The following is a 25,596-nucleotide window of genomic DNA, read 5'->3' as shown; positions in this document are numbered from 1 at the left end:
AATTAATTTAAAAACCAAGACTCCTCCTTTGTAATTTTTCTACATTATTTCCCCCAACCGTTGCGATTCTTCCTTCCTTTTCTTTAACACACTCAGTTCTTTTTAAAATAAAATGCACAATCATGACCATTTAATTAATTTAATTCACTTAATTAAGCGAAAGCGGATGGTTTAGAATTATTAATAAAATGTTTAATGTTAGGTAAGAGTTCCGTGTCCTGCCGCTAACTACTGCATCAATACGTCAAACCGGGGGGCGTGGGGGGGAGGACCGCAGGGAGCACGCGCTGACGTGGACCAATCGGGAGCCCCCATCGGCCGAGGCTAGAAATGGGTGGCGAAGCAGAGGATCCAAGCCCGGGCCGCTCCTCCCTCCCTCAGTTTCCATTTCCTCTCTCTATTTCTCGCCTCCATTCAGATTTTCAATATCTTTCGAAGTGCGAACGGGAATTTTTTTTTTCCTCCATTTTCCCTCTCGAATTTCTGCAGCATTTTCTCGTGCCTTTTTTCGCGGCGCATTCGTCCGGCGGAATTCGATCGGTCGGCGGCGGCGGCGGAGCACTGGCCGGAGGGGGCGGCGGCGGCGGCGGCGGCGGGGGCGGGCGGTCGTTGGTCGAATTCTCCAGCTGGTAATTCTCTCCGTTTCAGCTCGGGTTTTCCGATTGGGATTATCTTCCCGGCGTTTCTCGCGTCGGATCCGGTTCGTGTTCTGCTCGCGGATTTCGCCGGGGCCGATCTGATCCGCCGAGGCTTTAGGTGCTGTTTCGCTTCCGCTTGGATCGTGGTTCGGATCGGCGCCGCCGCCGCGAATCGGTGATTGCGGGATCCGTCCGAGCTGTCGAGAGTGAGCGCGCGCGCGCGCGCGAGCGATGTGACGCTGGTTCCCGCGGGTCTTGTGTGATTCTGCGGTCGTTGGGATTAGAAGGGAGGGGAGGTGGATAGCGGCGGAGATGCAAAAGAGCGGGAGTCTCTCGAAGAGCAATAATAGCCTTAGGGTTTCGGTGCCTCCGCAGTCTTTGAGGAGAATGGGACTGTGTTCGCCCGGTGGAGGGCATGCCGCTTCGCCGGTGGTTTTCCCTGAGAAGCGGAACAAGGTCAAGACTGCAGCGTCGAGGCAGAATAAAAATCCGATGAGCGTCGACGATCCTTTTAAAGTGAAGAAGGCAGATGAGCACAGGATTGATATAATCGGAGGGGGCGGTGGAGATGAGAAGTCGGATTTGTTGGGTTACATTGTTTATGCGGGGAAGCTTGTTTTAGATAAGAGAAAGAATGTAGATGACAAGAATGGCAAGGATGGGAAGCAAAATTCAGCTGAAATGAGTACTCAACAAGGCGCTGTCAATGCTAAGCTTACCAGCAGGGCTTTAGTCTGGGGCTCCAATGTCTTGCCACTCGACAACGTTGTCTCGGTATGTCCTTTTCATTCAAACAGAATAAGTTAAGAAAATTGACTGTGGGATGAAATCCGGATATAGATCCATAGATAGATTAGTAGTACTGCTTGAATGAGAAACGGCTGTTAACAAAACATTTGTTTTATGACATGAACTCTGACAGGTGTCCTATAATGCTGGACTTAGACATTTCACTGTGCATGCTTACCCCGAAAGGAATGGATCCTGTGGCTTCTTTTGTTTCATGAAAGGTCAAAAGAGAAGTCGCAAGGACTTCCGTTTTGTGGCTTCTAGCAGAGAAGAGGCAATTCAATGGGTGGGTGGCTTTGCTGACCAGCAATGCTATGTCAATTGTTTGCCACACCCACTGGTTTCATCAAAGAAGCAAGCTTCTTCAGAATTGCTTCCGATTGACCCTCCGCCTGAATTAATTTTCAGATGCAAGAATCCTCCCAGAATGCTTGTCATATTAAACCCACGGTCTGGACGGGGTAGATCGAGTAAAGTTTTCTACAGAATGGCCGAGCCAATATTTAAGGTTTGTCATGGATTACATCTCTTTTGTACAACGCTAGTTGTTTGTCAATGCTGTTGGCTGCTCATGTTCATGGTCTGATCAGCTCGCACGCACAAAAGAAGAAAAGATTGAATTGTGCCTTCCTGAATATTTTTTACGCCATAAAGCCAGATAATCTAACCACCAGGAAGCATTCGTATGTTGCTGTCTTTATCTGAATTACTATTTGCTAAGCTGTCTATGTATTCATGTCTCACTGAGAACTGGAAGGAAACTTCGGACTACTTTGTCTTGCCGTTGTGCATCCTTGCAATTGACTTATTTTTCTATAATAGGTTGTGTGTTAAACTTCCAGAAGCACATTGCTTTTAATACTGAATGCTCCTTTCTACCTTCCAATTCCACTTGATTTTAAATATATTATCAAACCAAATCAGCTTCAGAGATGTGGCATAGGTCGTTTCCTTATCGCAAGTCGCATATTTGTTTTGGAAGTCTTTTCCTTATTGGCTGAAGACTATCATTCGGCTGTCACCTGTGGGTGGACTGTTTCAATGTGGCCCTTGCTTTCCTTTGCAAACCGGAGTTTGTGGACAGTCATGCTTAAAAGAATGCAGTGTGGATTTGAATGTCAAGAGCTAGTTTATGTAATTCTTGACTATTAATGAGAAAGAGTCGGCTTTTGGTGTATGCTAGATTTCTTTTCTGCAAATAAAAGAGTACGGTTGCATTTTATGTTTCATGTGTGTTGCTCTGGGTGCAATACTCCTCTACCATTCTTCCTTACACTCAAAAATCCATTTCTTATTGATGATGCATTCTAACAGCTTGCAGGATTCCAGCTGGAGGTAGTTAAGACTACTCATGCTGGTCATGCGAAAAATCTAGCTTCTAGTGTTGACTTCAGCACCTGTCCTGATGGTAGGACTGCTAAATTGAGCTCTCATTGCTTGATAGTTTTCTTTGTAGTTTGATTATCGCGTTCTGATTGCTGCTTTTATCTATCTGCATTGGTCAATGCTCTCCAGGAATAATATGTGTTGGAGGTGATGGAATTGTCAATGAGGTTTGTCATTTGCTACCATATTTGTTCCTACTCTTTATTTTACCAAATTTATATTTAACAATGGCATTTTGTGTCTCAATGGACTGTCAATCCCTTGCATAATAGAATGTTGAACAACGGCTAGTTTTAAGGTTCTGGTCTGATACTGAATACGCCAACAATCAGCGGAGCTCATGATTTTGTGCAATATGTTAAGTTGTATCTGCGTTGAAAGGGTTCAGTTGTATCTGCGTTGAAAGGGTTCAGCACTTTCCTAAATGTTTTGATTATGGACCTTTTTCTCTAATGTGTGATGGTGTATGTAATCTCACTTGGTGTTAGTTTTTAGCAGTAACCATGGTCAGTGGTGCTTGTTGATTGGGAGGAAGGATTTTTAGATACTTGTTGTGAATAACTAGTGATAGTTATGGTTGGTAGTCAAAGTTATGATATTCTATATATTTAAGTTAAAAAAAATGCTTGGAAGAGGTATGTTGTTGTGAAAGCTGGGACTCTAGGGTTGTAATATGCAGTTCCATCTTAGAATTGGTAGTCGGACAAATAAAATTTATGTTTCGCTTTCCTCTTCTAGCATTGCACTTGTAGCATGCTCGTTCCTGAAAACAAAAGAGAAAATGGAATAATTAGACTTCTAGAGTCAATGTTGGTAATTATTATAATAGATAGTGATTTTAGAAGAACAAATAAATATTGGTATTTTAAAACTAAGCAAGATAAAAGTTGGCAAGTGACTCAAGTACTTTATAGATTAATGTGAGGAATGTTGGTTTAGTCAAATTTAGTGGGCAGTATCTATAAAATAATGAAATTGGCGAGCAAACATATCAATGACGAGGAACATGTTTTCTGCGATGCAACTGATATGTTTACTTGCTTTGCTTTTTGATCAGCTGTAGTAAATGGCTATTTATATTTTTTATTCTGTGGAATGGGTGATATAGCCTGAACGTTTAGTGTGTATGGGGGGTTGTGATTATGCAAGAACGTGGTGCAGCTCTGACTCGTGCCCCTTCCATGCTACTGAGACTTGTATTTCAATAGAGGAGTGAAGTAGTTTAAAGTAATGACCCGTTACCTTTCCACCTTCTTTTGTTTGTTCTCCTCAGATGAGTAAGTTGCTACCTTTGTGTGCTCTCCAGGTTCTGAATGGATTGCTTAGTAGGGATAACCAGAAAGAAGGAATCTCCATACCTCTGGGAATAATACCCGCTGGTTCTGATAATTCACTTGTTTGGACTGTTTTGGGAGTCAGGGATCCAATTTCTGCAGCTTTAGCTATTGTGAAGGTATCACTTGCTTTCCCCTATGATATTATTCCAAACACAACTTGTAGTGTCGTGAAATTTAGTTATGCACTGATTGGTGTCATCGACATGATTGACTTAATGTGTGTGTATGTGTGTGTGTGTGTTTTTCCATATCTCTAATTAATTATCAATTTGTACGTGTGTTCATTTTGGTATGATCCGTGTTTTCCAGTCTCTGTCTAGGGCTCCAAATTGCTGCTTTTTTCCCCTATCTTATTTATGTCAAGAGTTGACCGTTTGATGTCTGTGATAATGCTCATTCCACTTTCACAAAGCCATTTTTCTTTTCTTATATAATGCTGCAAAGTGGCTCGCATGCTTAACAATTATGTTCTCTCCCGCCTCCCTTTTATGGTAAAATACTCGTCATCATGTTTCTACCAAAAGAAATGGAATCCACATCGACATACTGCCTTGAGCACCTGAAATTATTTCAAGCAATGAGATTCTTCTACTTGATGATCACTAGAGCACTATGTGCTTTAACCAGGGTCATTATTTCCCAAACCCTAGGATCACCTGAACTGGCTTTACTGCTCGTAGGCTTCTGAAGGTGTTCTATCATAATAAAATTGCCTGCTGAACATATGAACTGCTCTACTCTAGTGAATTGTGATGCTAAATATGATTATAAGATTCACTTTCTATGTTCAATTGAGATTTTTGGAGCTAAAATGTGATATATCTATCAAGAAAACTCAAAAAATAGCTATTAGCAAACAGAATTGGAAGCAGAAATTTTTAAGCAAGCAGGAGCATTTTAATGTCAATAGTAATGCCTACAAGAGTATTTAACAGTGAGTGGTTGCTTGAATGAGTGAACCAGCTTTGTACAAAGTGATGTCTGTTAATGTCTTACTCCCCTGCACTGTGCTTGAGTGATCTATGTCAGGAACTTAAATTTGGCTTAGAAACTTGGGATCATATTCAAGTATCTGTTTGATTTTTGTGATGCAATCATTGGGTATTCATTCAAATTATTGTGCTGCTTTTTCTTGCTCTTGAATAAGATATATATATATTTTTTGTTGCTCCAGGGTGGTTTGACTGCTACAGATGTTTTTGCTGTCGAATGGCTTCAAACTGGTGTCATTCACTTCGGGATGACTTGTGCGTACTATGGTTTCGTCAGTGATGGTAATTCAAATCACTCGGGTCTATAGTTTCCCAACTTTTATGTCCCATTACTGTCATTAATTCTTTACTGCTTGGGATGTTCAAACTAAAAAGCAGAGATTATATCCTTCAAATGCTTGTATGTCCTCCTCCATTATGCTTTTACCTTGATGCCCAATGGAAATGGCAAAATAGGCATGTATTTCAAAATCACCTACCTGTATCTCTAGTTTACAATGCCTTCTCTCTCTCATATAGTCGCAATTTCTCTCAGTTACCTCAAAACTTGTCACTAACATTTGGTATTATTCTTTTCAGTATTGGAGCTGTCTGGGAAATATCAGAAGCGCTTTGGTCCTCTGCGTTACTTTGTGGCTGGTTTCCTGAAGTTTCTTTGTTTGCCAAAATATAGCTATGAAGTGGAATATCTTCCAGCATTGAAAGAAGATCAGGAAGGAAAACTCTCGACTGAGCATGCAGTAGTTGACATGACAGACCTGTACAATGACATCTTGAGAAGGTCGAGCAAAGAAGGCATTCCTAGAGCATCCAGCTTATCAAGTATCGACTCAATAATGACCCCAAGCCGGATTTCTGGTGGAGATCCGGACACAACCTGCAGTAGCACTCATGCTAACATTGAACCATCTGACTATGTTCGTGGCATAGATCCAAAATCCAAACGCCTGTCATCTGGAAGAAACAATGTTACGGCTGAACCTGAAGTTATTCATCCCCAAAACCCCCTGTCGACAACTCCAAACTGGCCGAGGACAAGGTCAAAGTCAAGGACAGATAGAGGATGGTCTGGGCTGCACGCTACACATGATCGGACATGGGGAAATGCTGCGACAAATGATAAGGAGATATTTCATCAACAATGTCTGATCCAGGTCCAATTTGGGATGCTGAACCAAAGTGGGACACTGAGCCTAATTGGGCTGCAGAAACCCAATAGAATTGCCTGGGCCTCCAGATGACATAGAAACTGGAGTTAATAAAGAACTCATACCTAGATGTGAGGAGAAGTGGGTAGTTGCTAAGGACAGTTTCTTGGCATATTGGTGTGTAACCATGCCTGCCGAACTGTTCAGAGCTCTCAGGTGGTGGCACCAAAAGCAGAACCTGATGACAACACCTTAGATATGATTCTAGTTCGTGGAAGTGGGAGGTGGAGACTCTTGAGATTTTTCTTGCGTCTTCAGATGGGTGGACACCTTGAGCTACCGTATGTTGATTACATAAAGGTACATGCACGCATCTTTTCTTCTGGACTACATTACTGCTGTCAGAAGTAGGTTGTGTAAATCTCTTCTATCTTTTTACGTTCGTTTTTGTATTTGGTGGTTTCTTTTGACTTGTCTATCTTCCAATCTGGTTTTGAGGGTAGGGGTTGGGGGAGTAAGTGGAATAAGGGGAAAAGGTTGAATGAAAATGCATGTGTATATTTGGTTGAAAGTCGAGGGTTTCTCATTAATGTAAATTTTGTTTGTCCCCTTCCGTTCCGCATGCAAATTGAGACAGGCTGCAATTTGAAAGCATTGAGATGATCCAGAATATCGTTGTAGTGCATGATGCATTTGGCAGTTAAGAGTTTGGTACTCTGAATATTTATACTGGGTAAATGTTTGCATTCTACACAGTCCATTGGCGAATCTTCATAATGTGTTAGGAACTTTGCAGAAGTATAAAAAGGACGGAATAATTCATTAGGGGAACCGAAAGTGCTGCAACTCCCATCTTAGGAAAATGAGCTGGTGGTTATACACGTTTATGCACCGCATATAGTACTGCTGTTGTCTGCATACGTGTTCTCAGGAGATGAGTGAAGATTTCATCCTCTAGTAGTTTCTCCTCTAACTTAGAATATATTATATTTACATGAGCTTTCAATGAATGCAGGTAAAGTCAGTGAAGATTAAAGCCGGAAAGCACACGCACAATGGTTGTGGCATCGATGGTGAGCTCTTTCCTCTCAATGGACAGGTCATCTCTTCTTTGCTTCCAGAACAATGCAGACTAATCGGTCGCTTCCCGAGCCATCACATATAATAATAGCCAAAAGCTCCTTTCATATTCTTTTTGCTATGATACCAGGGACTACGATCTCAAAATTTTGTCAAAAGCATGTGCCATTTCCTCTATACATACCAGGGACAATCTTCTCTTTCGCTTCAATTTGTTTCTCCCCAGTCGAGTCCCTGTAAATACTGTGTAATGTAAACAGCTGCCCATTTTGGTTTAACACTCCGCCTCTTCTCTCGATGTGTATGGATGTCCCATGTTTCTTATATGGGCGTGAGCTGCTTAACGTGAACGTGTGAGAAATATATATCTGCGATTCAGATTGCTCCGCTAAACATGGATTGTAAAGCTTTTTGTTTTATCTCCTACCGAGTAATGGTTCCCCTGTTGTACATCTGTGGTACTTCTGGTTTTTCTCCAAGTCGTGTTTTCCGTGATCTATGTCCAGCGGAAGCTGCCATTCAAAGTTCATCTGAAATTCCGAGGGATTGACTAAGAAAAACTGTCAATTCCTTCTGATTCTGTAATCTGTATTGAGGTGATTGGCGAAGCAAGGTTTGACTAGTTAGGGCCTCTTTGTTAATGTTCCTATTTCTTTATTTTTCTGATCTTTCTAAAATCATCTGGTTCGTCAATTAATTCTTTTATTTCCCGGAATAGAAGAGTAACTGGGAATAGATTTGGAAGTAGAAAAACATAACTCTTGATCTCGAGAATAGTTTTAGAAATAGGGTTTTTTTTTTCTTTTCTTATTATTTCTCACTGCCCCTCGCCTCATAGTCCGCTGAGAAGAAAAAAAGGAAAAAAAAAAAGAAAAGTCTAAAAAATTACTAAAAAATTAAAAGAAATTCTACGTTATAAAAAAATTTGTGGGTCATATTAAATGTATTTTTTATTCTTTTTCTATTCAAAGAATATAAATTTTGTGTAATTATTAAATGTGTTTTTTTACTAAGAAATTATTTTAGGAAATAGAAATAAAAAATACTATTTATGAAAAGAAATTATATTTCAAAACGGAAATGTTATTTAATGCACCTTTATTTATTTGGTGTCACTGTCAGGTCTGAAGTGTTGCTTGTTAGTATGAGCGCGTGTTATTACAATGACAAATTGTCTCCTCATCTCCCTTGTTTTCTAGTTGTACGAGGATTGACTTTGTGCCAGAGGTGTGAGAATATCGGTAGAAGGATCAACCTTCTTTCCTTCATCTGGTTAAATAACTCTTCTTTAAATACTAAATGAAGGAGATGAATTACTCCATTTCACTGCGTACGTTCATTGCCACCGAATCTTCCAACTGTTACATGGACAACTGTGTGGACCGAAGTGCTGGCCGGCCGCGAACGTTAGGAAGCTGTCGGTCCTAGAAAATTGGTGCAAAATGAAACGATCGCATGATCTGTTAGGAGATAAATAGGTTGACTGCAGTTCTGATATCGAAAGCAGGGGCATGAATTGAAGCTGACTTCAAGTCGCAGGATGCGATGCATGGGGTCATCTTCGATTTCGGAAAGTTAGAAGGACCATCTACCCCTTATGAGGCGAGGATTGTCGGTTAGATTCAACCCCAAAGATTGTTAGTTCACAGCTAAAAGTATCCACTTCTGTTCTATATAAAATCTCGGTCACATCCCAATTATCATTGCTAGAAGGAAAGAAACCACAACGCAATTTCCTTTGAATTCAACTCATCAATCCTCTTTCCTCTCCTTCACCTTCTCCCCTTCTTATCTTCTCGGCACGCATGGTGATCGCTCTCCAGTCGTCCCCCGCCTCTGCCTCTCTGCTCCCGCGAATCTGCGTAGGGCGGAGGAGGTTGATGATATCCTGTGAGGTCGCGCTCCAATCGGAAGCCAAGCAGTCCTCGGTCTCCTTCAAGAAGGGCGTCGCGCTGTCGCCGGACCCCACGAGGATTGGGTCGAGGGTCAGAGTGAAAGTGCCGGTGAGGGTATACCACGTGCCGCGGGTGCCGGAGCTGGAGCTGGGCGGGATGGAAGGTGAGGTGAAGCAGAACTTGCTGTTCTGGAGAGGCAAGAGCCTGACCGCCAATCGCCCTTTCAGGGTGGAGTTTGTCAGGGATGTGGAGGGCCGGGGGCTCGTCAAGTTCGTCGCGCACCTGGAGGAGGATGAATTGGAGTTTGTTTGATCGAGCCGATTGCTGTAAAAAAAGAAATTATCGCTTAAAGCTTAATCCTATTGTATCTAAATTAAACCCATCCTAAATTTAGAAACAGTAAGATACACGCCGCGTCGCAAGAATTTGTTTACACATGAAATGAATAAAACATGTTTTACAGTTGCTTCGCTGTTGAGGACTTTCGGTTCAAGAACCGGATAGAGGTCACCTGTTCAAATCATGTCAATCGTCGCACAAATCGCTCTTGGTACCTGCGGATTTCAAATGCGTAGATTTCACCGATTCATAAGGCTTCACACCATGAGCTCGGTTACTTAAGGTACAGTTAGTCGCACATATTTTATATGGAATGTTCGCCGTAGTTTCTCTCGCCTTGTCAATGGAAGTTCCAGGTTTCTCCACAATGCAAAAGCAAAAGAGAATGTTACTGTGTCGACCGGTCTCAGTTGAACCCTACGGTTGTAATGTCCAAAATTCTTTGCTAATCTTGAAGAGGCCTAGAGAGACTAGAAGGCAATTTTCTTCTGTGGTACTGGGAAAGTACATAGCCCTCTTACTTGTACCTCCATCGGATATATAGATTGACTCTCCATCTTGCTTTTTGAGTTAAAATGGGTTTTGCAAGGTATTATCTTAAGCGATGTTTTTTACTCTTACCACCCACCACCCCCAACACCCCAAATCCTGTCCGTGACCATCGGACCAATCACCCGAGACTCGTCTTTGGTTTATAGTTTTTCTCGAGTTACTTTATATAAGAAATCCGAGTTGATGAAAGTTGGATTTATGTCTCGAGAAGCCTAACCATAGGAAGGTATCTCCTTGGAAGCCTCCTAATCTTGCACTTGATAATGTGTCCTTTGGTGGCAAGAAGGAGATACTGCACATGTTCTCTCACGTTGTAACCTAGAATAATGGCATAAAAGAAAAGTTTATCCTTAATGAAGGGTTTCTCGTGTCCCTACCCTTTGTCTCCCTTGGAATTTAGTTTCGAATCATCACACTTACCCATTTTCTGAAAGTCACCTTGTCGTCCAAAACATTCCAGCATCCTCTGTCGATCAATGAATGCGTGCTCCGTTTGTAGTAGTGTTGAATGAATGGCACATTTATTAGCTCTTGAGAAAAGATTGCCCCTAATGCCGATCTCTTATTCTCGTGTCTTCCTTGCCACTGTCGATGTCTTTCTATCTCTTGTTCGAAGGTTTATAGGACTTTTAGGCATTATTAAGAAATGTGATTCTCCACTAACGCCCTTCAAGATATTCGGTATACTTGAAATAAGAGATTGTCAGACCCAATGGAAATTAATTGGATATTTGAAAGGATTGTGCTTTCCATTCCATCCTTCAATGATTGGTGAATCACAAATATGGAGATGCGATTGGAGGAAAAATCGTCCAACCAGTTATTTAGGAAAATATTGCCCCATGCAAAAAAGTCAATAACACTTTACTAAAACGATACTGATCAAAACATTGTCCTCTCTTGTTTTTATTTTGCTAATTGTTAGGTTGTGCCAGTTCACTTTTTGGAGAAACATAAAGAATTTTAGGTTAAATGAGTTTTTCAAAATGCAAATTGTATTTGCTAAATTGTAATTTAAAAGTGTATTGGGAAGTAACTTTTGTTTAAATAGGGTTTGGAAAAATCATACTTTTAAAAGACTTTCATCTTCTTCTTTTTAAGCCTCAAAATTGGCGGTAAATGGCTAGCAAGCCATATGTGCAAACATTAGGTGAGAGTTCCTAGTGCCAGAATTGGCCTTTCCACGCTAGATCTAGCTTCGTTGGTCGCCTAAGTATTTCACCAATGACGTCGGGCAAGATGAGGACACTCTTGGAATTATGAAAGTTTAGTGAGAGCAAAGTTGAAAGGAAAAAGGATATTGGCATTTCGGAAATATTTAAAACTCAAGGCACCTCTAGACTTGCCGTGAGTTAAAAGACCTTTCAAAGTATTTGGAAATGCAATTGCTTCTTCATATAGCTCATCAAAAAAAATTGTCAAATGGTACTTATATTTGCTTGATAGGCTTTGGAGGGCAAGGCCCATCAAGAGAGTGGTTTCGAAACGGACATTTGCTATTTTATCTTCCAAGAAAACTTCATTTGGTACATGGAGCTCCATCTTTAATGAGGTGCAATTCCATTCTTCAATTTAATGAAAATAGTACAAAAGAATCCACGATTTGCATCGATTCCCATCTTCATCCATGTCCTAGAAGTTTAAATAATTCGTGAAATTTCTTCACCATAACTATAATAAATCCATATATGAAACCACCAATTTCAAAAGTAACTCCCCCACAAAATTCTCCATATTATGAAGAATCGTATATATATACATTTTCTTACCAATGAACACCCACTAAAGGGCAAATCAATCAAGTTCAAATTTTTTTTTTTTTTTGAGTTAAATTCAATATCTACGAAATTGAATTTCAGACAAAATATGTGAAAATACGAGAAATGACCTGAAAAGGGGAAACATGGGGGACATAACCCAAAAGTAGAAATGACACCTCAATAAAGAGTGATGTCTCATCCAAAAAGAAAAAAGAGAGAGAGAGAAAAATAATATTCCCGAACAAAATGAAGTGTACCAATTGCTGGTGGGCGAGTGGACAGGACCCGACCACGTCACCTCCATAAACATAATTTTGCCAAATTGATGTTTTCTGTTTTTTTTTTTGATCTTTTCGATGAACATAATAAATTATATTCTTTTCTTTTAAATTTTGTTTTCCTGGAACAATATGATTGTTGATTTTATTATGCTCCCCCCCATCCCAGTTTGTCTGGCTGCCAACCCCGGAACTTTAGCCTTGTCTCTCTCCCTTTTGTCCATTCAAGAGTCAAAACTCACAATTGAGTGAGATTCCACACCCAATGGTGCCCTCAACTTGCTCTACTCATTACCATCATAATAAATAATATTATTATTCTAATTATTATCCCTCTCATTTTTCTTTCCTACCGGAACGTGTAATGATAAAAAAGAGGCGGAATTATTCAATTAGTTCCAAACTCATTATAAGTGTGTCAACTTAGCCTTAAATTCTTCAACTTTGTTAACTTAGTCTTAAACCTTCAAGTGGAATTTCAATATAGTTCTTCCGATCAATTTTCGTCAGAAATCATCGCGAGGTAGTCTAGTCACGTTGTCTGTCTTGCGGTTCACCTTGCCACGCTAATCATTTCCGACAAAGATTAGTTAAAAGGACAACATTATAATTGCACTCAAATGTCTAGGACTATATCGGTAAAGTTGAAGAGCTTACAACCGAATTGATGTCCAGGTTTAATACTGATTGGACAAATTTTCTCTAGATTACATAACAAAGGGGTGGGGGGGGGGGGGGTCCAAGATGAGAGAGATTCCATAGGGCTGTGCTAGGGCTATACCCGGAATTCGAATCTCTCTAGGTATTAGGGCTTAATATTCCAAAAGGATATTATTATATATGAATGGGATTCCACTTCTATTGGTTGCATCGGAAAGCATCTTTCGTGCTCATCATTAGTTTTTGTGCACAGCAAAAATGGCGAAGATGGTGGTGACTTTGATACTGTTTGGATCACGTAAGGGATAGCCGACGTTGCTAAAAATAAAATAAAAAAATTAGGGATAGCCGACAAATCAGTGCATAACCACAAGTTTTTTTATTTTCCAGAAGGTATTCTGGTTGTCTGCCATATGGTATTTTACTTCGATTTTTGTATTGATGACGTGGAACGAATGTGCAAATAATAAACATCATCTTTAACTGAACTGTCCTATTGAACCACCCCCCCCCCCCCCCCCCAAAAAAAGTGAACTGTCCTACGCGAGTTCTAAACTGAGAAAAATGTATAAAAAATATATTAAATCTATTACATTAATATTAATTTAATCATGAATATTTCAATTGGATCAATTAATTTAATCCTAAACATTTTCATATTAGTACCGATTTAATTCATTTGATCAATTTAGACTGAATACTTTTTTGGTACTTTTCCTGTTCTAGATCTTTTGATTGATACCCTACATTCCCCATTTCCTTAGTAAAAATATATAGGGGTATATAACCAACATCTATAAAATTCTCTTTCAATAGCTTAATAAAAAATTGTTATATAAAGAAAGGGTTTCCCTTTTAAAATTGTTCTTTTTTTCTTTATGGATTTATAATAAAGAAAAAGTTTAGATAATGAAAAAGAAATGGATCATACACAAATTATATTCTACCATTCAATAAGAAAACATGGAGCATCGACTGATAGGAAATATTGAGTTGTTCGAGAGTTTGCATGACTTTGCAACCCTTAAATATCACATCGAAAAGGGAAATCGGCCTCATTATAATCAATTATGAGGAGATCAGTTTGATATTCAAAAATTACCTAGAAACAATTGGACAATTGGGAAATGCCAAAATGAACTAGAAAAAGTTAGGTAGACTGGATAAGTTTCCAACAAGGTCCTAAATCATAAACATGCTGTCAAATATTCTCGTGCTTAACCTATTCGATCTTCATTTGGCATATGGGATATGCAATAAGACATTATTATTCTTTGTTAAGATATTAATTTCACAGCTAGCTGTAACTTACCCACAGAAATTCCCCACAAAATAAAAGGAAAGAATTGTAAATAGTGGAATTACTTTGAACAAGCTAGGGTAAGGAAGAATCCATTACTGTGGGGGGGGGGGGGGAAGGAAGGGCATAAAGGAGGAGCACACGTGTAAGCCTAGGCACACATGAGAAGGTGCGGGAATAGATACGGGAGGGATAAGGTTCTTGCGAGGCTGGTTGGCACCGAGTGAGGGATTGGACTGGATGGTGGCTCACACCCTTGCATGAATCAAAATGGCAAAATTAGAACCGACCATCACTTGTTGGTCCCACCCCCCCCGGTGCGGAGGCCCGGTTAACTTGCGGTCCATGAAAATCCTACACGTCTTTTGTACGGGTTACCAAGAGTCTCCAATCCGTATAGGCGGTCATGACTTGAGACATCTTGCACAATATCGTGTAAAATAAAACTCGACATTTTGTTTGAGTTCAAACGAGAGATCCCCAAGCTTATGAGGTTGTTGCCAAATGAGACAAGCCGGTGTGTATAAGTGTTTCTATAAATGTTCGACATCAAAAATTGCCTTGGCCTGTGGTTATTGACTTGGGCATTGAGCGAGATGTAATAAAGGTGCAGTTAGCCAAGTATTGAAGGACTATAGTCTTAGTCGACAAAGGCAAGTGGTAATAGTCGACGAAAGATATGATGGGAAATTACCAAGTCCTGGAGCATAGGCGTCGGCAAATGAAGTTTGATTTTATCAGCAAAGGGCTTCAACCAACATGACTCGCGACGATCTTGATGCAAAATTATTTCAGTTATGCAGTCAATAATCTCGGGCACGATTCTTGAGGGTATATCGATATAGCTATAAGTAAGTTGAACTGAGACGATCATTGAGTAGTGAATGTCATGGATCTCAAACGCCATTTATAATGGAAATTGAGAAACGTGGGTGTTTTTAACTGTCGAGTAGTGGAGCAGGGAATTTCAAAAGCAATCAATGATGTTGGATGTGAAGAGTAAAGAGTAACCCTCGAGTGGTAGGGCTTGATCAATTCTTTGTGTATACAAATTGTTGAGTTTGAATTATGTAAGACACAGTTATTTATTTTGTTATTAACTATTGGTAGTACCTATGAGTATTAGGATTGCAATTCGTGCAAGGGAGTGACGATCGATCAATGAATACTAGTTATGGGTGATCGGTTTTAAGGTACGTCAGTTCCCACTTTGGAATTACGAATCGAACCGAATATAGTCGGTTCTTGGTCTATGAAATAGGGAATCAACCTTGTCCACCCTAGGACTGGTTAGGGCTGGTTAGGTTCCTAAGTTGTCCTAAGAAGTGGAGGCGTTATATATCTATTTTTTAATGATCTATGCTATAAAGAAATTAAAATATTGTAACAGAGTAACAAGAAAGTACGTCATCAAAATATAAAGTGTTATATGCTTATCTTAAACAAACCAATTAACATAGTCATATATAATGTCATTACAAAGTTTCGATTCATGAAATTGCAAATTAGATGGAATATGAAAAGAGTAAAGAATACTTCGCCTTTAGATTTTTTTATGGTTTTTGCTATTATATATGCATATAGATGCACTCTGGACCGATTCTGCCGATTGGTTCCTTCGGTATAAAAACGAATTATCGTAATGTCATAGTCACTTTCGCACTCAGAAAAGGACATCGACCCTGGACGAGCGACACGTGTTCGTCAGATACTTTTGTCGAGAGTGGGGAAATGCACTCACCCTCTCCCCCCCTCCCCCACTCCCCCAAGTGTGAGGCACAAGCAACGCTACTCCGCGCGACCACGTGGCGCGCCGGCATTCACGGCGCGGCTTCCGCGGCCCGGCAGGAGGGTAAGGGCAGAAGGACATGAGAGGGAGAGGGAGAGGAATTCTTCCCAACATATTCCGCCGCTCCTTTTCTTTTCTCTTCTCGATCACGTACGTCCTTGTCCATCTTTTTCTCCCCTCTCTGTCTCTCTTCCTTTCTTTCTGTGCCACTACGGGAGAGCGATCGTATCGTGTTGTCACTGGGATAACAGGGTGTGCGAAGAGATCATGTTCTCGATGATTGCGCTCAGGGAATATTGAATTCCTGAATTGGGCAAGCGGATTGGCCTTTCTCGCAAAGCTCCGTCAAAGCAGCAACGCCCGTTGGACTGGATTCTCTTCCCCCCCCTCTCTGTCTCTCTCTGTCATTACTTTTCCCCTGTGTCGCGGTCTCTTTCCCACCGATTTTTCTTTTCTTTTTTTTTTCCCGGGGAAATATCTAAAAATTTTCCCGAGAAAGGAACGCTTTTGCTGACGCTGTACCTACTCAATTATGATGCTTTTTGTGCCGATCGCAGGGGCTTTGAGATAAGGAGGCGGGTGCTCCGCTTTTTTGGCCATTTGAATGGGGCATGGGGCGATTGGTTGCCATGCCAACAAAGTGCTGGGTCAGTTCCCTTCCGGAGGGCAAATTGTGTACGGAATAGGGTTTCTAGTGGGAAACATAAGATTCTCCTGTTACTATTCGCCCCGATGATTGAAATTAATGCCTCGTCAATAGTATCGGGGTCTATCGGGAAGCTGATACGTTTGCTTCGCTAGCTACAAATACCTCGTTTTTCACATGAGATGTCAGAAGCTTCGACTAAAGTTCGATGACCATTGACCTTAGATCAACTTTGTCAAAGACTCGATTTGATGGTGGAATTGGGTTGCTTTCACTTAGGGCTCTTCGAAGATACCCAGAATACTTGATACGACACTCAGATCATTTGATGTCGCCTCCTTTATTCTCGACTGTCCCATCATGACAACGTTTGTGAATATTTATTCTAGACTTCGTTTTAAGTTTCTGGAACACCAGTTCAGATTTAGTTGCTTGAGTCGTCGAAACACGACCGAACCAATGTTTAAGATTTTTGTATGAAAACATGATTCCGATGCGTATTTAAAAACCTAGGCATCACAAGTCCTCGCATAGGATGATATTTACATGAATCGGGCATTGCATAAGAAAGTAAGTAATGGACTTCCGAAAAAAAAAAAAATTCAAAAGAACGAATAGCATGGCGCCACGTCAGCACTTCGACTCCCCAGGAGTGAGGGTGAGTCGCGCTGTGTAGAGTATGGGTCCAGCTCAAGGTGAGTCATCCGCAAAAATTCGCTCACAAAAAGGGGCGGCTAAAGCAGCAAGAAATGTGAAACCGGCAAAAGAGAGTGAGTGAGAGAAGAAGAGAGTGGTCTGCAATTTTCTCGGCCGTCGTCCGTTCGCCGAACACCTGTTTCTTATTGATACTAAGCTTGCAAAGCGAATCCATCGACAAAGTGAACAAAATGGAGCTTTCCAAATAATGCGGGACAGGAGAAAGGCACGAAAAACAAGCTTCATTTCTCTGAATTATCGAAAGGGAATATATTTTAGATGGTACTAATCTCACATTACTAGACTCCCACTTTGATATAAATGGGTGAATGTAGGAGTCAAATCATAGAAAGAACCCCGTGACGATGGTCCAATGGTCTAAGGGACGTACTTTTTGTTTGAGCATGACACAGATTCGATCGATTTCTCGTGCAAAGTGTGAACGATTTTGTATTGTCGGATTGCTCATTTGGGTTTCGACTGTTCCTCTTCACAAATGACAAAAGTATGAACGATTTCATACTCTTGAACTGCTCATCTGAGCTTCGATTCTTCCCATTCATAAATGAAAAGAGCATGAACGATTTCATATTCTCGGACTGTCCATCTGGGCTTTGACTCTTTCTCTTCATAGAAAAGAAGTTAACATAAACTCATGTTTATGCTTGTAATTAGCCCTCGAGACTAAATACTTTTCCACGATATTTCAACGAACCTCCAAATAATCAGATCTTTATGTTCATTCCCCTAAAATTATCAAAAGGGAATATGTTTTTTTGATGGCGGTAACCTCACATTACTGGACTCCCACTTCGATCTAAATGGGCGAAAGTAGGAGTCAAATCATAGAAAGAAGTTAAAAAGAGATGATGCAGCTATAAAAATGTCTGCTACTGGTGTTAAAGAAGGGGCATGGAGAACAGAATCATATGCCTTGCCTCTCCAAATTGCCTGGTCTCTCTTTTAATGACATTAGTTTATTGGGAGAAATGATCATGTCCAATTTTGACTTCATTTGGCAAAAAGGGATTTCCTGCAGCTGCTTACGTGGCGGCGCGCCATTCACTCGTACAAATATTTTTCGCATTTGCAAAGATGCCAGGCCACAAACGTCGCTTTGTAGCGTTTGCATCCACTTCTTGTTCCTTTTTTTTTTTTTTTTTTTGTCAATTTTTCTTTTGCCTGCTGCTTTTGCAGATGAACTGGCGATTGTGATCTGGGAATGTCGACGCGGTTCGCATTTGGATAATTAAGAACGAGAACAATCTTTCCATGCTATAGCTAGAGAATCTTGTTTGCTTAATTAGTTGTCTGTATTTAGGTACATACTTGGTATCGATTGTTTATGGAGTTTGTATGATTTTGGGGTCTCTCTCCATCTGAAAAATAAAACTTTTAAATTGGACTTTTTAACATAATATCGGAGTCACATTCTGCACCGGCTCATGTTCGATGCGCTGTGATACATATATTCTCCCCTCTCCTCCCTCCCAAAAAATAAAAAAGAAAAAAATGATTTTTTTTAACATCACATAATTTTTCTTGTCATAGACAATCAATAGTCGCACATGACAATCATAGGAAAAATTTGTTCAAAAAGCTCTATACCTTTTTCACTTTTATCAATTTAGCCTTAAATTCTTTAGTTTTGCTAATTGAGTTATAAATCTTTCACGTTTTACCAATTGATTTCATCTGATTAATTTTGGCACGAAAAAATTAAATATAAATAGCCGGCGTTAACGTGGATAATAGTTAATAATATTTTAATATATATATTTTATTTTGATTTTTAAATTTTCTCCTCTCTTACTTCTTTACTTTTTCCCTTCTCTTCTCTTTTTTTCCCCTTTACCAGCTTGTCCCGTGGCGGTGAGATTGATTGCTTTTTGGACAATTTTTCCCACAACTATAGCGAGATGATTTCGGAAATCTATTTTTTTGGCAGGTTATGCAGTCTTGTTGAGAAAAATCAAAGGTCGTACAAAAATTGAACTTCATACATATTATTGGCAAAATAAATATCCATTAAGGAAAATCAAGAAATTATCACTGTTGTTTTGGTTGCAATCACAATATTCTCTCCATATAAACTCCACTCAGCCACCATTGCTACAACTTTTAAAAGGTTGTGGAGTGGGTATACTTAGGGCGGCTTTCCTTTAACCTCCATCAAGTGATTGGATATGAAAATGACATGGTTTAATCTTCCCGACAAAACAAGGGTTAGGGTTTCAGAACTACGTAAAAAGGGCAGGAGACAGCCTAGCTTAAAGTAGAGTCATGGCGTGGAGATTCATAAGACCGGGGCATTTCAGTATAAGTAAAGCTCCCTCCCCAGCTTTTAACCACTAAATATCTTTTCTAATGGCCAATCAAACTCCTCAATTTAATCCACTTTTAGTTAATTAATTAATTGCACTGGTCAACACCGGCCACTTTGTCACTTCAGACACTAAAAAATTAATTTCAATTTTTTTTATTTACAAAAAGGGTTTTATTCTCGACCTATAAATTCCTGCCTATGCCCCGCACTTGGTGATTTAGAAAGAATAAGCCTTTTTTGCCCAGATTTAATATCATAATTCGTCGCAATCAAGTATAAGCTGGATAGCATCATGAACCCAATGAGGACGGTCCAATGGTCAAGGGGCGAACTTTTTGTTTGAGCACGACATAGATTCCTTCGATTTTGGGCGTGCAAAGTATGAAAGATTTCATATTTTTGGGCGGCCTGTCTGAGCTTTAAATCTTTTGGCTCATAAATGAAAAAAAAATATGAATGATTTCATATTCTTGGGCCGCCCCTCTAGGCTTTGACTCTTCCTCTCCATAAAAAGGAAGAAGAAAAAGTTAGCATAAATTTATGCTTATGCTTATAATTAGCCCTTGGATAAATGTTGAGTCCTCGCGTATAGAAAAGTGTGGACCGAATTAATCGAATTGAATATATGGTGAAAGAGAGAATTGGAGTGCTTCCTAAAGCAATCATATTTATCAGCTCGCTGATAAAATGAGTCTACGTGCATCCCTGAATTCAAAAGATGAAAAAATTCAGATTCTCATGTGCCATTTAATTACTTAACCTTTCAGCTTGTCAACTATCAATCTGATTGGGGCTCGTTTAATTAATGGTACGAAATTTAATTAACTATCCGAGGTTCCTATGTGCTTCGATTTATTATCTAAGGACGTAGAAATTAGTGTTGGACCCTTAAAATTAAAAAAAGAAAAAGAAAGAAAGCATATAGATTATTTAAATAGGAGATTAATATACAAATGACATGAGTCAACTCGCCTTTCTATAGTGAGCTGACGAAGCAGCAATTTTTTAAACACAGGCAGTTAAATAATTAATAATGTTTGGATTAGCCCCGGTCATTAAATTAACGTTGCGCGAAATGGGTAACTTTCGCAGAATCATTATGAGAATAAACGTTTAAATAAACATATACATTAATTATGTCTATGTAATTTATATATTCCTCCTATACAGAGTAATAAATAAATATTATTTTTTTAGGATTTGTGATTATCGTTTTATGGCTGCCCAATCATGTGGAGCTCTGAAAGCTATGCCACTTTGCTTCCACCTTAAGCCATTTTCAACCAATCGATATCACATATTCTGTCTCACCTAATTGGTAATAATTAAAATAACATCTGGTAGCTCTTCTTTTCTCCATTCTCCTCCCAAAAGAAAACAAAAAAGGATTATTCCCTAAATTTGGGGCACCAAGTAAAATAATCGCTTGCTTGGAAAATACTTTCCCAAAAAAAAATTGTCCATAACTTGTGCGTGAGTGCTAGTAGAAATCAAATTTGTATCCACTTCTTATTGTCACAAAACTAAAAAAGAATACTTACTTCTAATATAGAATTGCATTTTCATGTGGTTTCAAAACTTCCAAGAAATGCTCTGATGGAGCACATGGATAGCACATGGGGAGATTGATAGTTGAACATGGCCTAAGTCAGGGTTATTTCTTGTTGGAATTATGACAGAAGCTAATCGTCCTGGAATTAAGGCGGGATTCAAAATCGATTTGTATTAGCGCCACCTGCACATAAAAAAAAAAACTCAATCTCAATCCCTCTCTACCTTTTAGTTCTTATATGAAGGCATACACCAACAGCTAAGTTGGCCAAGCTGTTGAATTAGCAGGCGGACCAATATTTAACTCGAGAATTAATAATAAACGAACCCGAAAAATTAAGCAGAATTGAGGGTATCGGAGGCTTTACATATTTGCTGATTAAGTTCTTCAATTACAAACATCATTAGCCCCTCCCTCATTCAAGATCTAAACTATACTTGTCGCCACACAGTAACGGCTCAAACATTGAAGTACATGGCTCGCGGGGGGCATCGCTCTAAGTGGGAACCGAAAGCCCTGGACAAAATTGCCTATCACGATGTTGTAATCCAGGCAAAACACAATGAGTGGATTAGATGCGCGAGATCACGAATTAGACTGTCACGTGGTGTATCCGGCATCGTTCCGGGAACGCGGTATTCTTTCTTTGGTGGTGGCGTAAGATGTCGGCCCCGCCGGGGCCCGGCCCCGACGGCTTTTGGCACCTACAAATACCCTCGACCGTCACTCCTTTTCCTTGTGCAAGCCACTTCCTCCCCCACCACTACTCGAGCACACTTACCGTCCGCTCCAGCCTTAAAAAATCCACCTTTATCGTCGCCGGGAAATACAAGAACTTGAAGAAAGATCGAATCCTTGCACGGCTCTCCGACCGGCGAGCCGTGCAACACGCACCCAGTAGTGGTCTCTCCTCGCAGGCCTCTGTGGGTTGCTGTTGTTGCCGCTCCTCCTCCTCCTTCCCCCCACCCTTCTTCTTCCTCTGCTCCTTCTTCTGCAGTGCAGAGAGAAGCCGTACATGCTTCTTGCAGAAGCCTGAAGGTCGCTGCTTCGATCACCCTCTTCAGCTTCCATTTGCGGTTCGGTTTCTGCGAAAAGGGTGTTCGGCGTTGACCCGGGTCCGCTCGAATTTCAGAAGGTGAGGCGAGAGGAGATTCTGCAGAGGCTCCGCGTGGCAAGAGAGTTCGAGCTCGCTCGCTGAGTCCGCGCGGGAACCGGTGAGTCCGCTCACTTGTCGCCTCCCCCAGTTCTTCATTTCCTCTTTTCTTTCGTGGGAACCGTACTATGAAGCTGTTTTTGACATGGTACATGGTCTTAGTATCTCTATGGCCCACCGTTTGCTTGATAACGTGGCTAATCAAGCATTTTTCCGATTTGAGTTGTCATGAAAGTCAGGAAAAGATAAACAAATTTGGGTTCCCATGTGGTGTCGTGTCATTGGCTCGATGGAAGAAAATAGTTTCTGCACATCATCATGCCAGTGGAGAGAAAAACTCGAGATGTTTGCTATCTGTTTTGTGATGGATCTGATGAATTTGGAACGCACAAGCCATTGAAAAAAAATCTATCTTTGAGCTTTGTGTGGAGATTGTGCCCAAATTCTCCCGATTATTTAAGTTCTGGTCATTGAGATTTTTTCGAGTTGTGCGTGTCGGGCTCGGCAGAGCCCCTGCTCTGTTCTTGCTTGGGACATTGTTTGGCCAACGCAGAGAGTCATGTCTATGGTCATCTTTGGCCAAAAATGACAGGGAGTTATATGAGACATTAAAACGATGACAACTGCCCTTGTTTGTCCTCGTAATTCAGCAATTGCGGCTTGCACGGTCCGTGAGCTGATGGGGATATCGACACGAGATTCTACCTACCGTGGGTGGTTTTTCTCGTTGTCTGGAAGAATATTCTAGCAAAAGCAAATAGTATAGCAGTTTGAGTGTGCACTGACCATCTAAGCTTGTACTGCACCCATTTCGGCACTGAACCTAATTTTGGAGATGAAATTCTGGACTTGATAGAAAAACTTAGCGTTCCCTAACCGACCAGTGATGGCATGATTGATTGTCATCCGTTAGCTTCTTGATGTTAAGTCTTGTTGAACTGTTCTTCTCATCCATCCATTCATTATTTGTGCAGATAAATTTTCCTCTCCTCATCTCACAATCCAAGAGATGTCACCTTCTCTTAGAAAGAGCATACCTCTGCCTCCTACCTTCCGAATCGACGATGAGGTCAGAGCTGCCGAGAAGCAGGGCATTGTCTCTATTCTTGGGTCAGACTGCGAGAGAGCCAAGAAGCTTCGCTTCGTAGGACACTCTCTGCTGATATGTCGTCCAAGAAGTGGCTCACCCATAATGGTTTCTCTCCGATAAAGAAGATTGCGTCAGCTGAAGAGCTTCAGGCCTCGATCGTTGCTGCGTCTTCTTTCTCGGAAGAAGATGACGAGGATGCACAGAAGGATGACGAAGGGAGAGGCCAGCTTGACATTTGGAACTCCATCCAGGAAGAGAAGTGCACTTGGAGCTTAATTCTCTCTCATAAGTCTGCGGATTCGAAGTCCCTTCCCCCGCCTTACGTTCACCCTCTGGTGAAGAGATCTGCGAGCTCTTTGAGTGAGAAGAGCCTCCAGACTTGCACTGAGAGCCTTGGGTCCGAGACTGGCTCCGACGCGTTCTCCTCGTACCCGCCATCAGAAGTCGGGGACGTGGAAGATGGAAAGGAAGAAGAGCCGGAGCCACTTCAACAAGAGGGGATGCCGCTGCAGAGTGTTGACCGGGAAGACTTCGATGTTGTCAAGTACAATTATGCTGCTAGTAGGAAGATCCAACCTCGATCTTTCCCTCCCCCTCTACCTTCCCTGTCTCGAGAAGACGGGGCGTCCCTCTCTGTGCAGTCTCGCCGTGACAACGGACGGCTGGTGCTCGAAGCTGTCTCCATTTTGTCCGAGAAAAATTTTCAAGCCCAACGCGAAGATGGCCGTCTCATTCTTACTTTGTGGACAGCGTTTCGTCTGGCGAGGAAATCTATGATGGGGAGGAAGTAGATGATGAAGAGACTGAGAACATGTCGATGGAGTTGGATGAAGATGTCGAGAGTTCCGATGGAAACAGCGACGAGGAAGAGGAAGAAAGCGAAGAGGAGGACGGAGAACAGGAGAAGCAAGAGGAGGCAGAGGAACTCGAGTATGCAAGACTCGTTAACGGTCGTGGTGCAAGGGAGCTGGAGTTTGCCATGGAACGGACGCCCAATATGTCAAGTGGAGTGATAAATGTCCATAAGCTAGCCCTCCTGATGAACAAGCCCATCGGTCCACTTAACGGGAACTCGACTTGGCAGAGCAAGTCCAATAAAGTGGCTAACTGCGAGGAGGAGGAAGAGGAGGCACTCGCACTCGAGGAATCACTCCCCTTGCGAGCTCCAATGGCCAGGATGCTATCATCGCAATCGCTGTCGCCCCAATCGGCGCCAGCATCGGCTTCCTTCAATGCCTACGAGTACTTCTGGCGATCCAAGTCCATGTCCACCGCCGTCATCAGCCCAATCACCCTGCAGTTTCCATCACAGAAGAACTGCAGTAACAACAACTACATCATGTCGAAGAACTCGATGCTGAACGAGCCACAGGGAGCGATGCTTGTGAAACAGAGCGAGGCTTATTACTTGGCCCCTTTGTTGAACAGCTGCAATAACCCTAGGAGCACTCTATTTCTGTGGGAGCCCAAGTGCATTGCCACATCCTGATAAATCCCACCAGACCTGGGGGTGTGTGCGCGTGTCTGAGTCACTCCACCAGTTATAGTAGCCTCTTACAAGGTTTGCTTAGGCAATAAAAAGATGAAAAGAGGCAGTCAAGTACTTAAATTTAGGATGCTAATTAAAAAAAGCTCTTAACCCGGTTTGTTTGAGAGGGGGGTGGGGGGGGGGGGGGTGGAGAGGGGTATATAATTTTTATTTGCTCGTTGACAAGTTTAACAAATAAAAGTGCTACTGATGGTGGATGCTGTCCGCTAGTATCATGTACCATTTCCGGCTCAAGTACTGAATATATGATCAATTTCTAGAGCCATTCTTGGGTTTTGCTCATCTTACAGGAGCCAAATGTTTCGGATACAATGGATCGCTTCTTAACCAACTGAAAGTATTCGACCCTCTTCCATCGAAGAAATTGACTTTAGGAATTTCCCGAGTCCTATTGCTAATGTCGAGTGAACTTTCACGACATCGGCACCTACTTTTAACAGGAAAGAAACCCAGAAGAAAAAGATCTTAGCCTGGCAATGCACGAACAGGTTAAAGTGAATAAGCGAGTTTTTGTCCACAATCTCCCACAAGCAATTCATGGGGTAGACCGTAATACCTTACTCTCTCTTATTAGTTTGATCTAAGCAAATTGAAAGAGTGATATCAGGTGACCCAAAAATGCAAAAGAAAGAAAACCCAAA

At 41.2% G+C, this 25,596-nt stretch overlaps 2 protein-coding genes across 2 annotated transcripts; both read left to right on the top strand.

The window, feature by feature from the left end:
* Positions 1-950: 950 nt before the first annotated feature.
* On the top strand, positions 951-7,455 carry LOC139883722 (sphingoid long-chain bases kinase 1-like). The gene is given in 11 exon segments (XM_071867858.1): positions 951-1,412; positions 1,561-1,935; positions 2,742-2,835; positions 2,943-2,980; positions 4,120-4,266; positions 5,325-5,424; positions 5,722-6,264; positions 6,267-6,341; positions 6,344-6,442; positions 6,445-6,650; positions 7,306-7,455. Coding segments are annotated over 11 exon segments (2,289 nt in total).
* A 15,013-nt stretch (positions 7,456-22,468) lies between these two features.
* LOC139883721 (protein FAF-like, chloroplastic) lies at positions 22,469-24,895 on the top strand. The gene is given in 4 exon segments (XM_071867857.1): positions 22,469-22,661; positions 23,291-23,431; positions 23,434-24,167; positions 24,230-24,895. Coding segments are annotated over 4 exon segments (1,734 nt in total).
* Positions 24,896-25,596: the final 701 nt, after the last annotated feature.

The sequence above is a fragment of the Rutidosis leptorrhynchoides genome, unplaced genomic scaffold (assembly GCF_046630445.1).
Source record: "Rutidosis leptorrhynchoides isolate AG116_Rl617_1_P2 unplaced genomic scaffold, CSIRO_AGI_Rlap_v1 contig44, whole genome shotgun sequence".
Classification (NCBI taxonomy): domain Eukaryota; kingdom Viridiplantae; phylum Streptophyta; class Magnoliopsida; order Asterales; family Asteraceae; genus Rutidosis; species Rutidosis leptorrhynchoides.
Note: the sequence above shows the minus strand (reverse complement) of the source record. Positions and strands in the feature narration are given on the sequence as shown.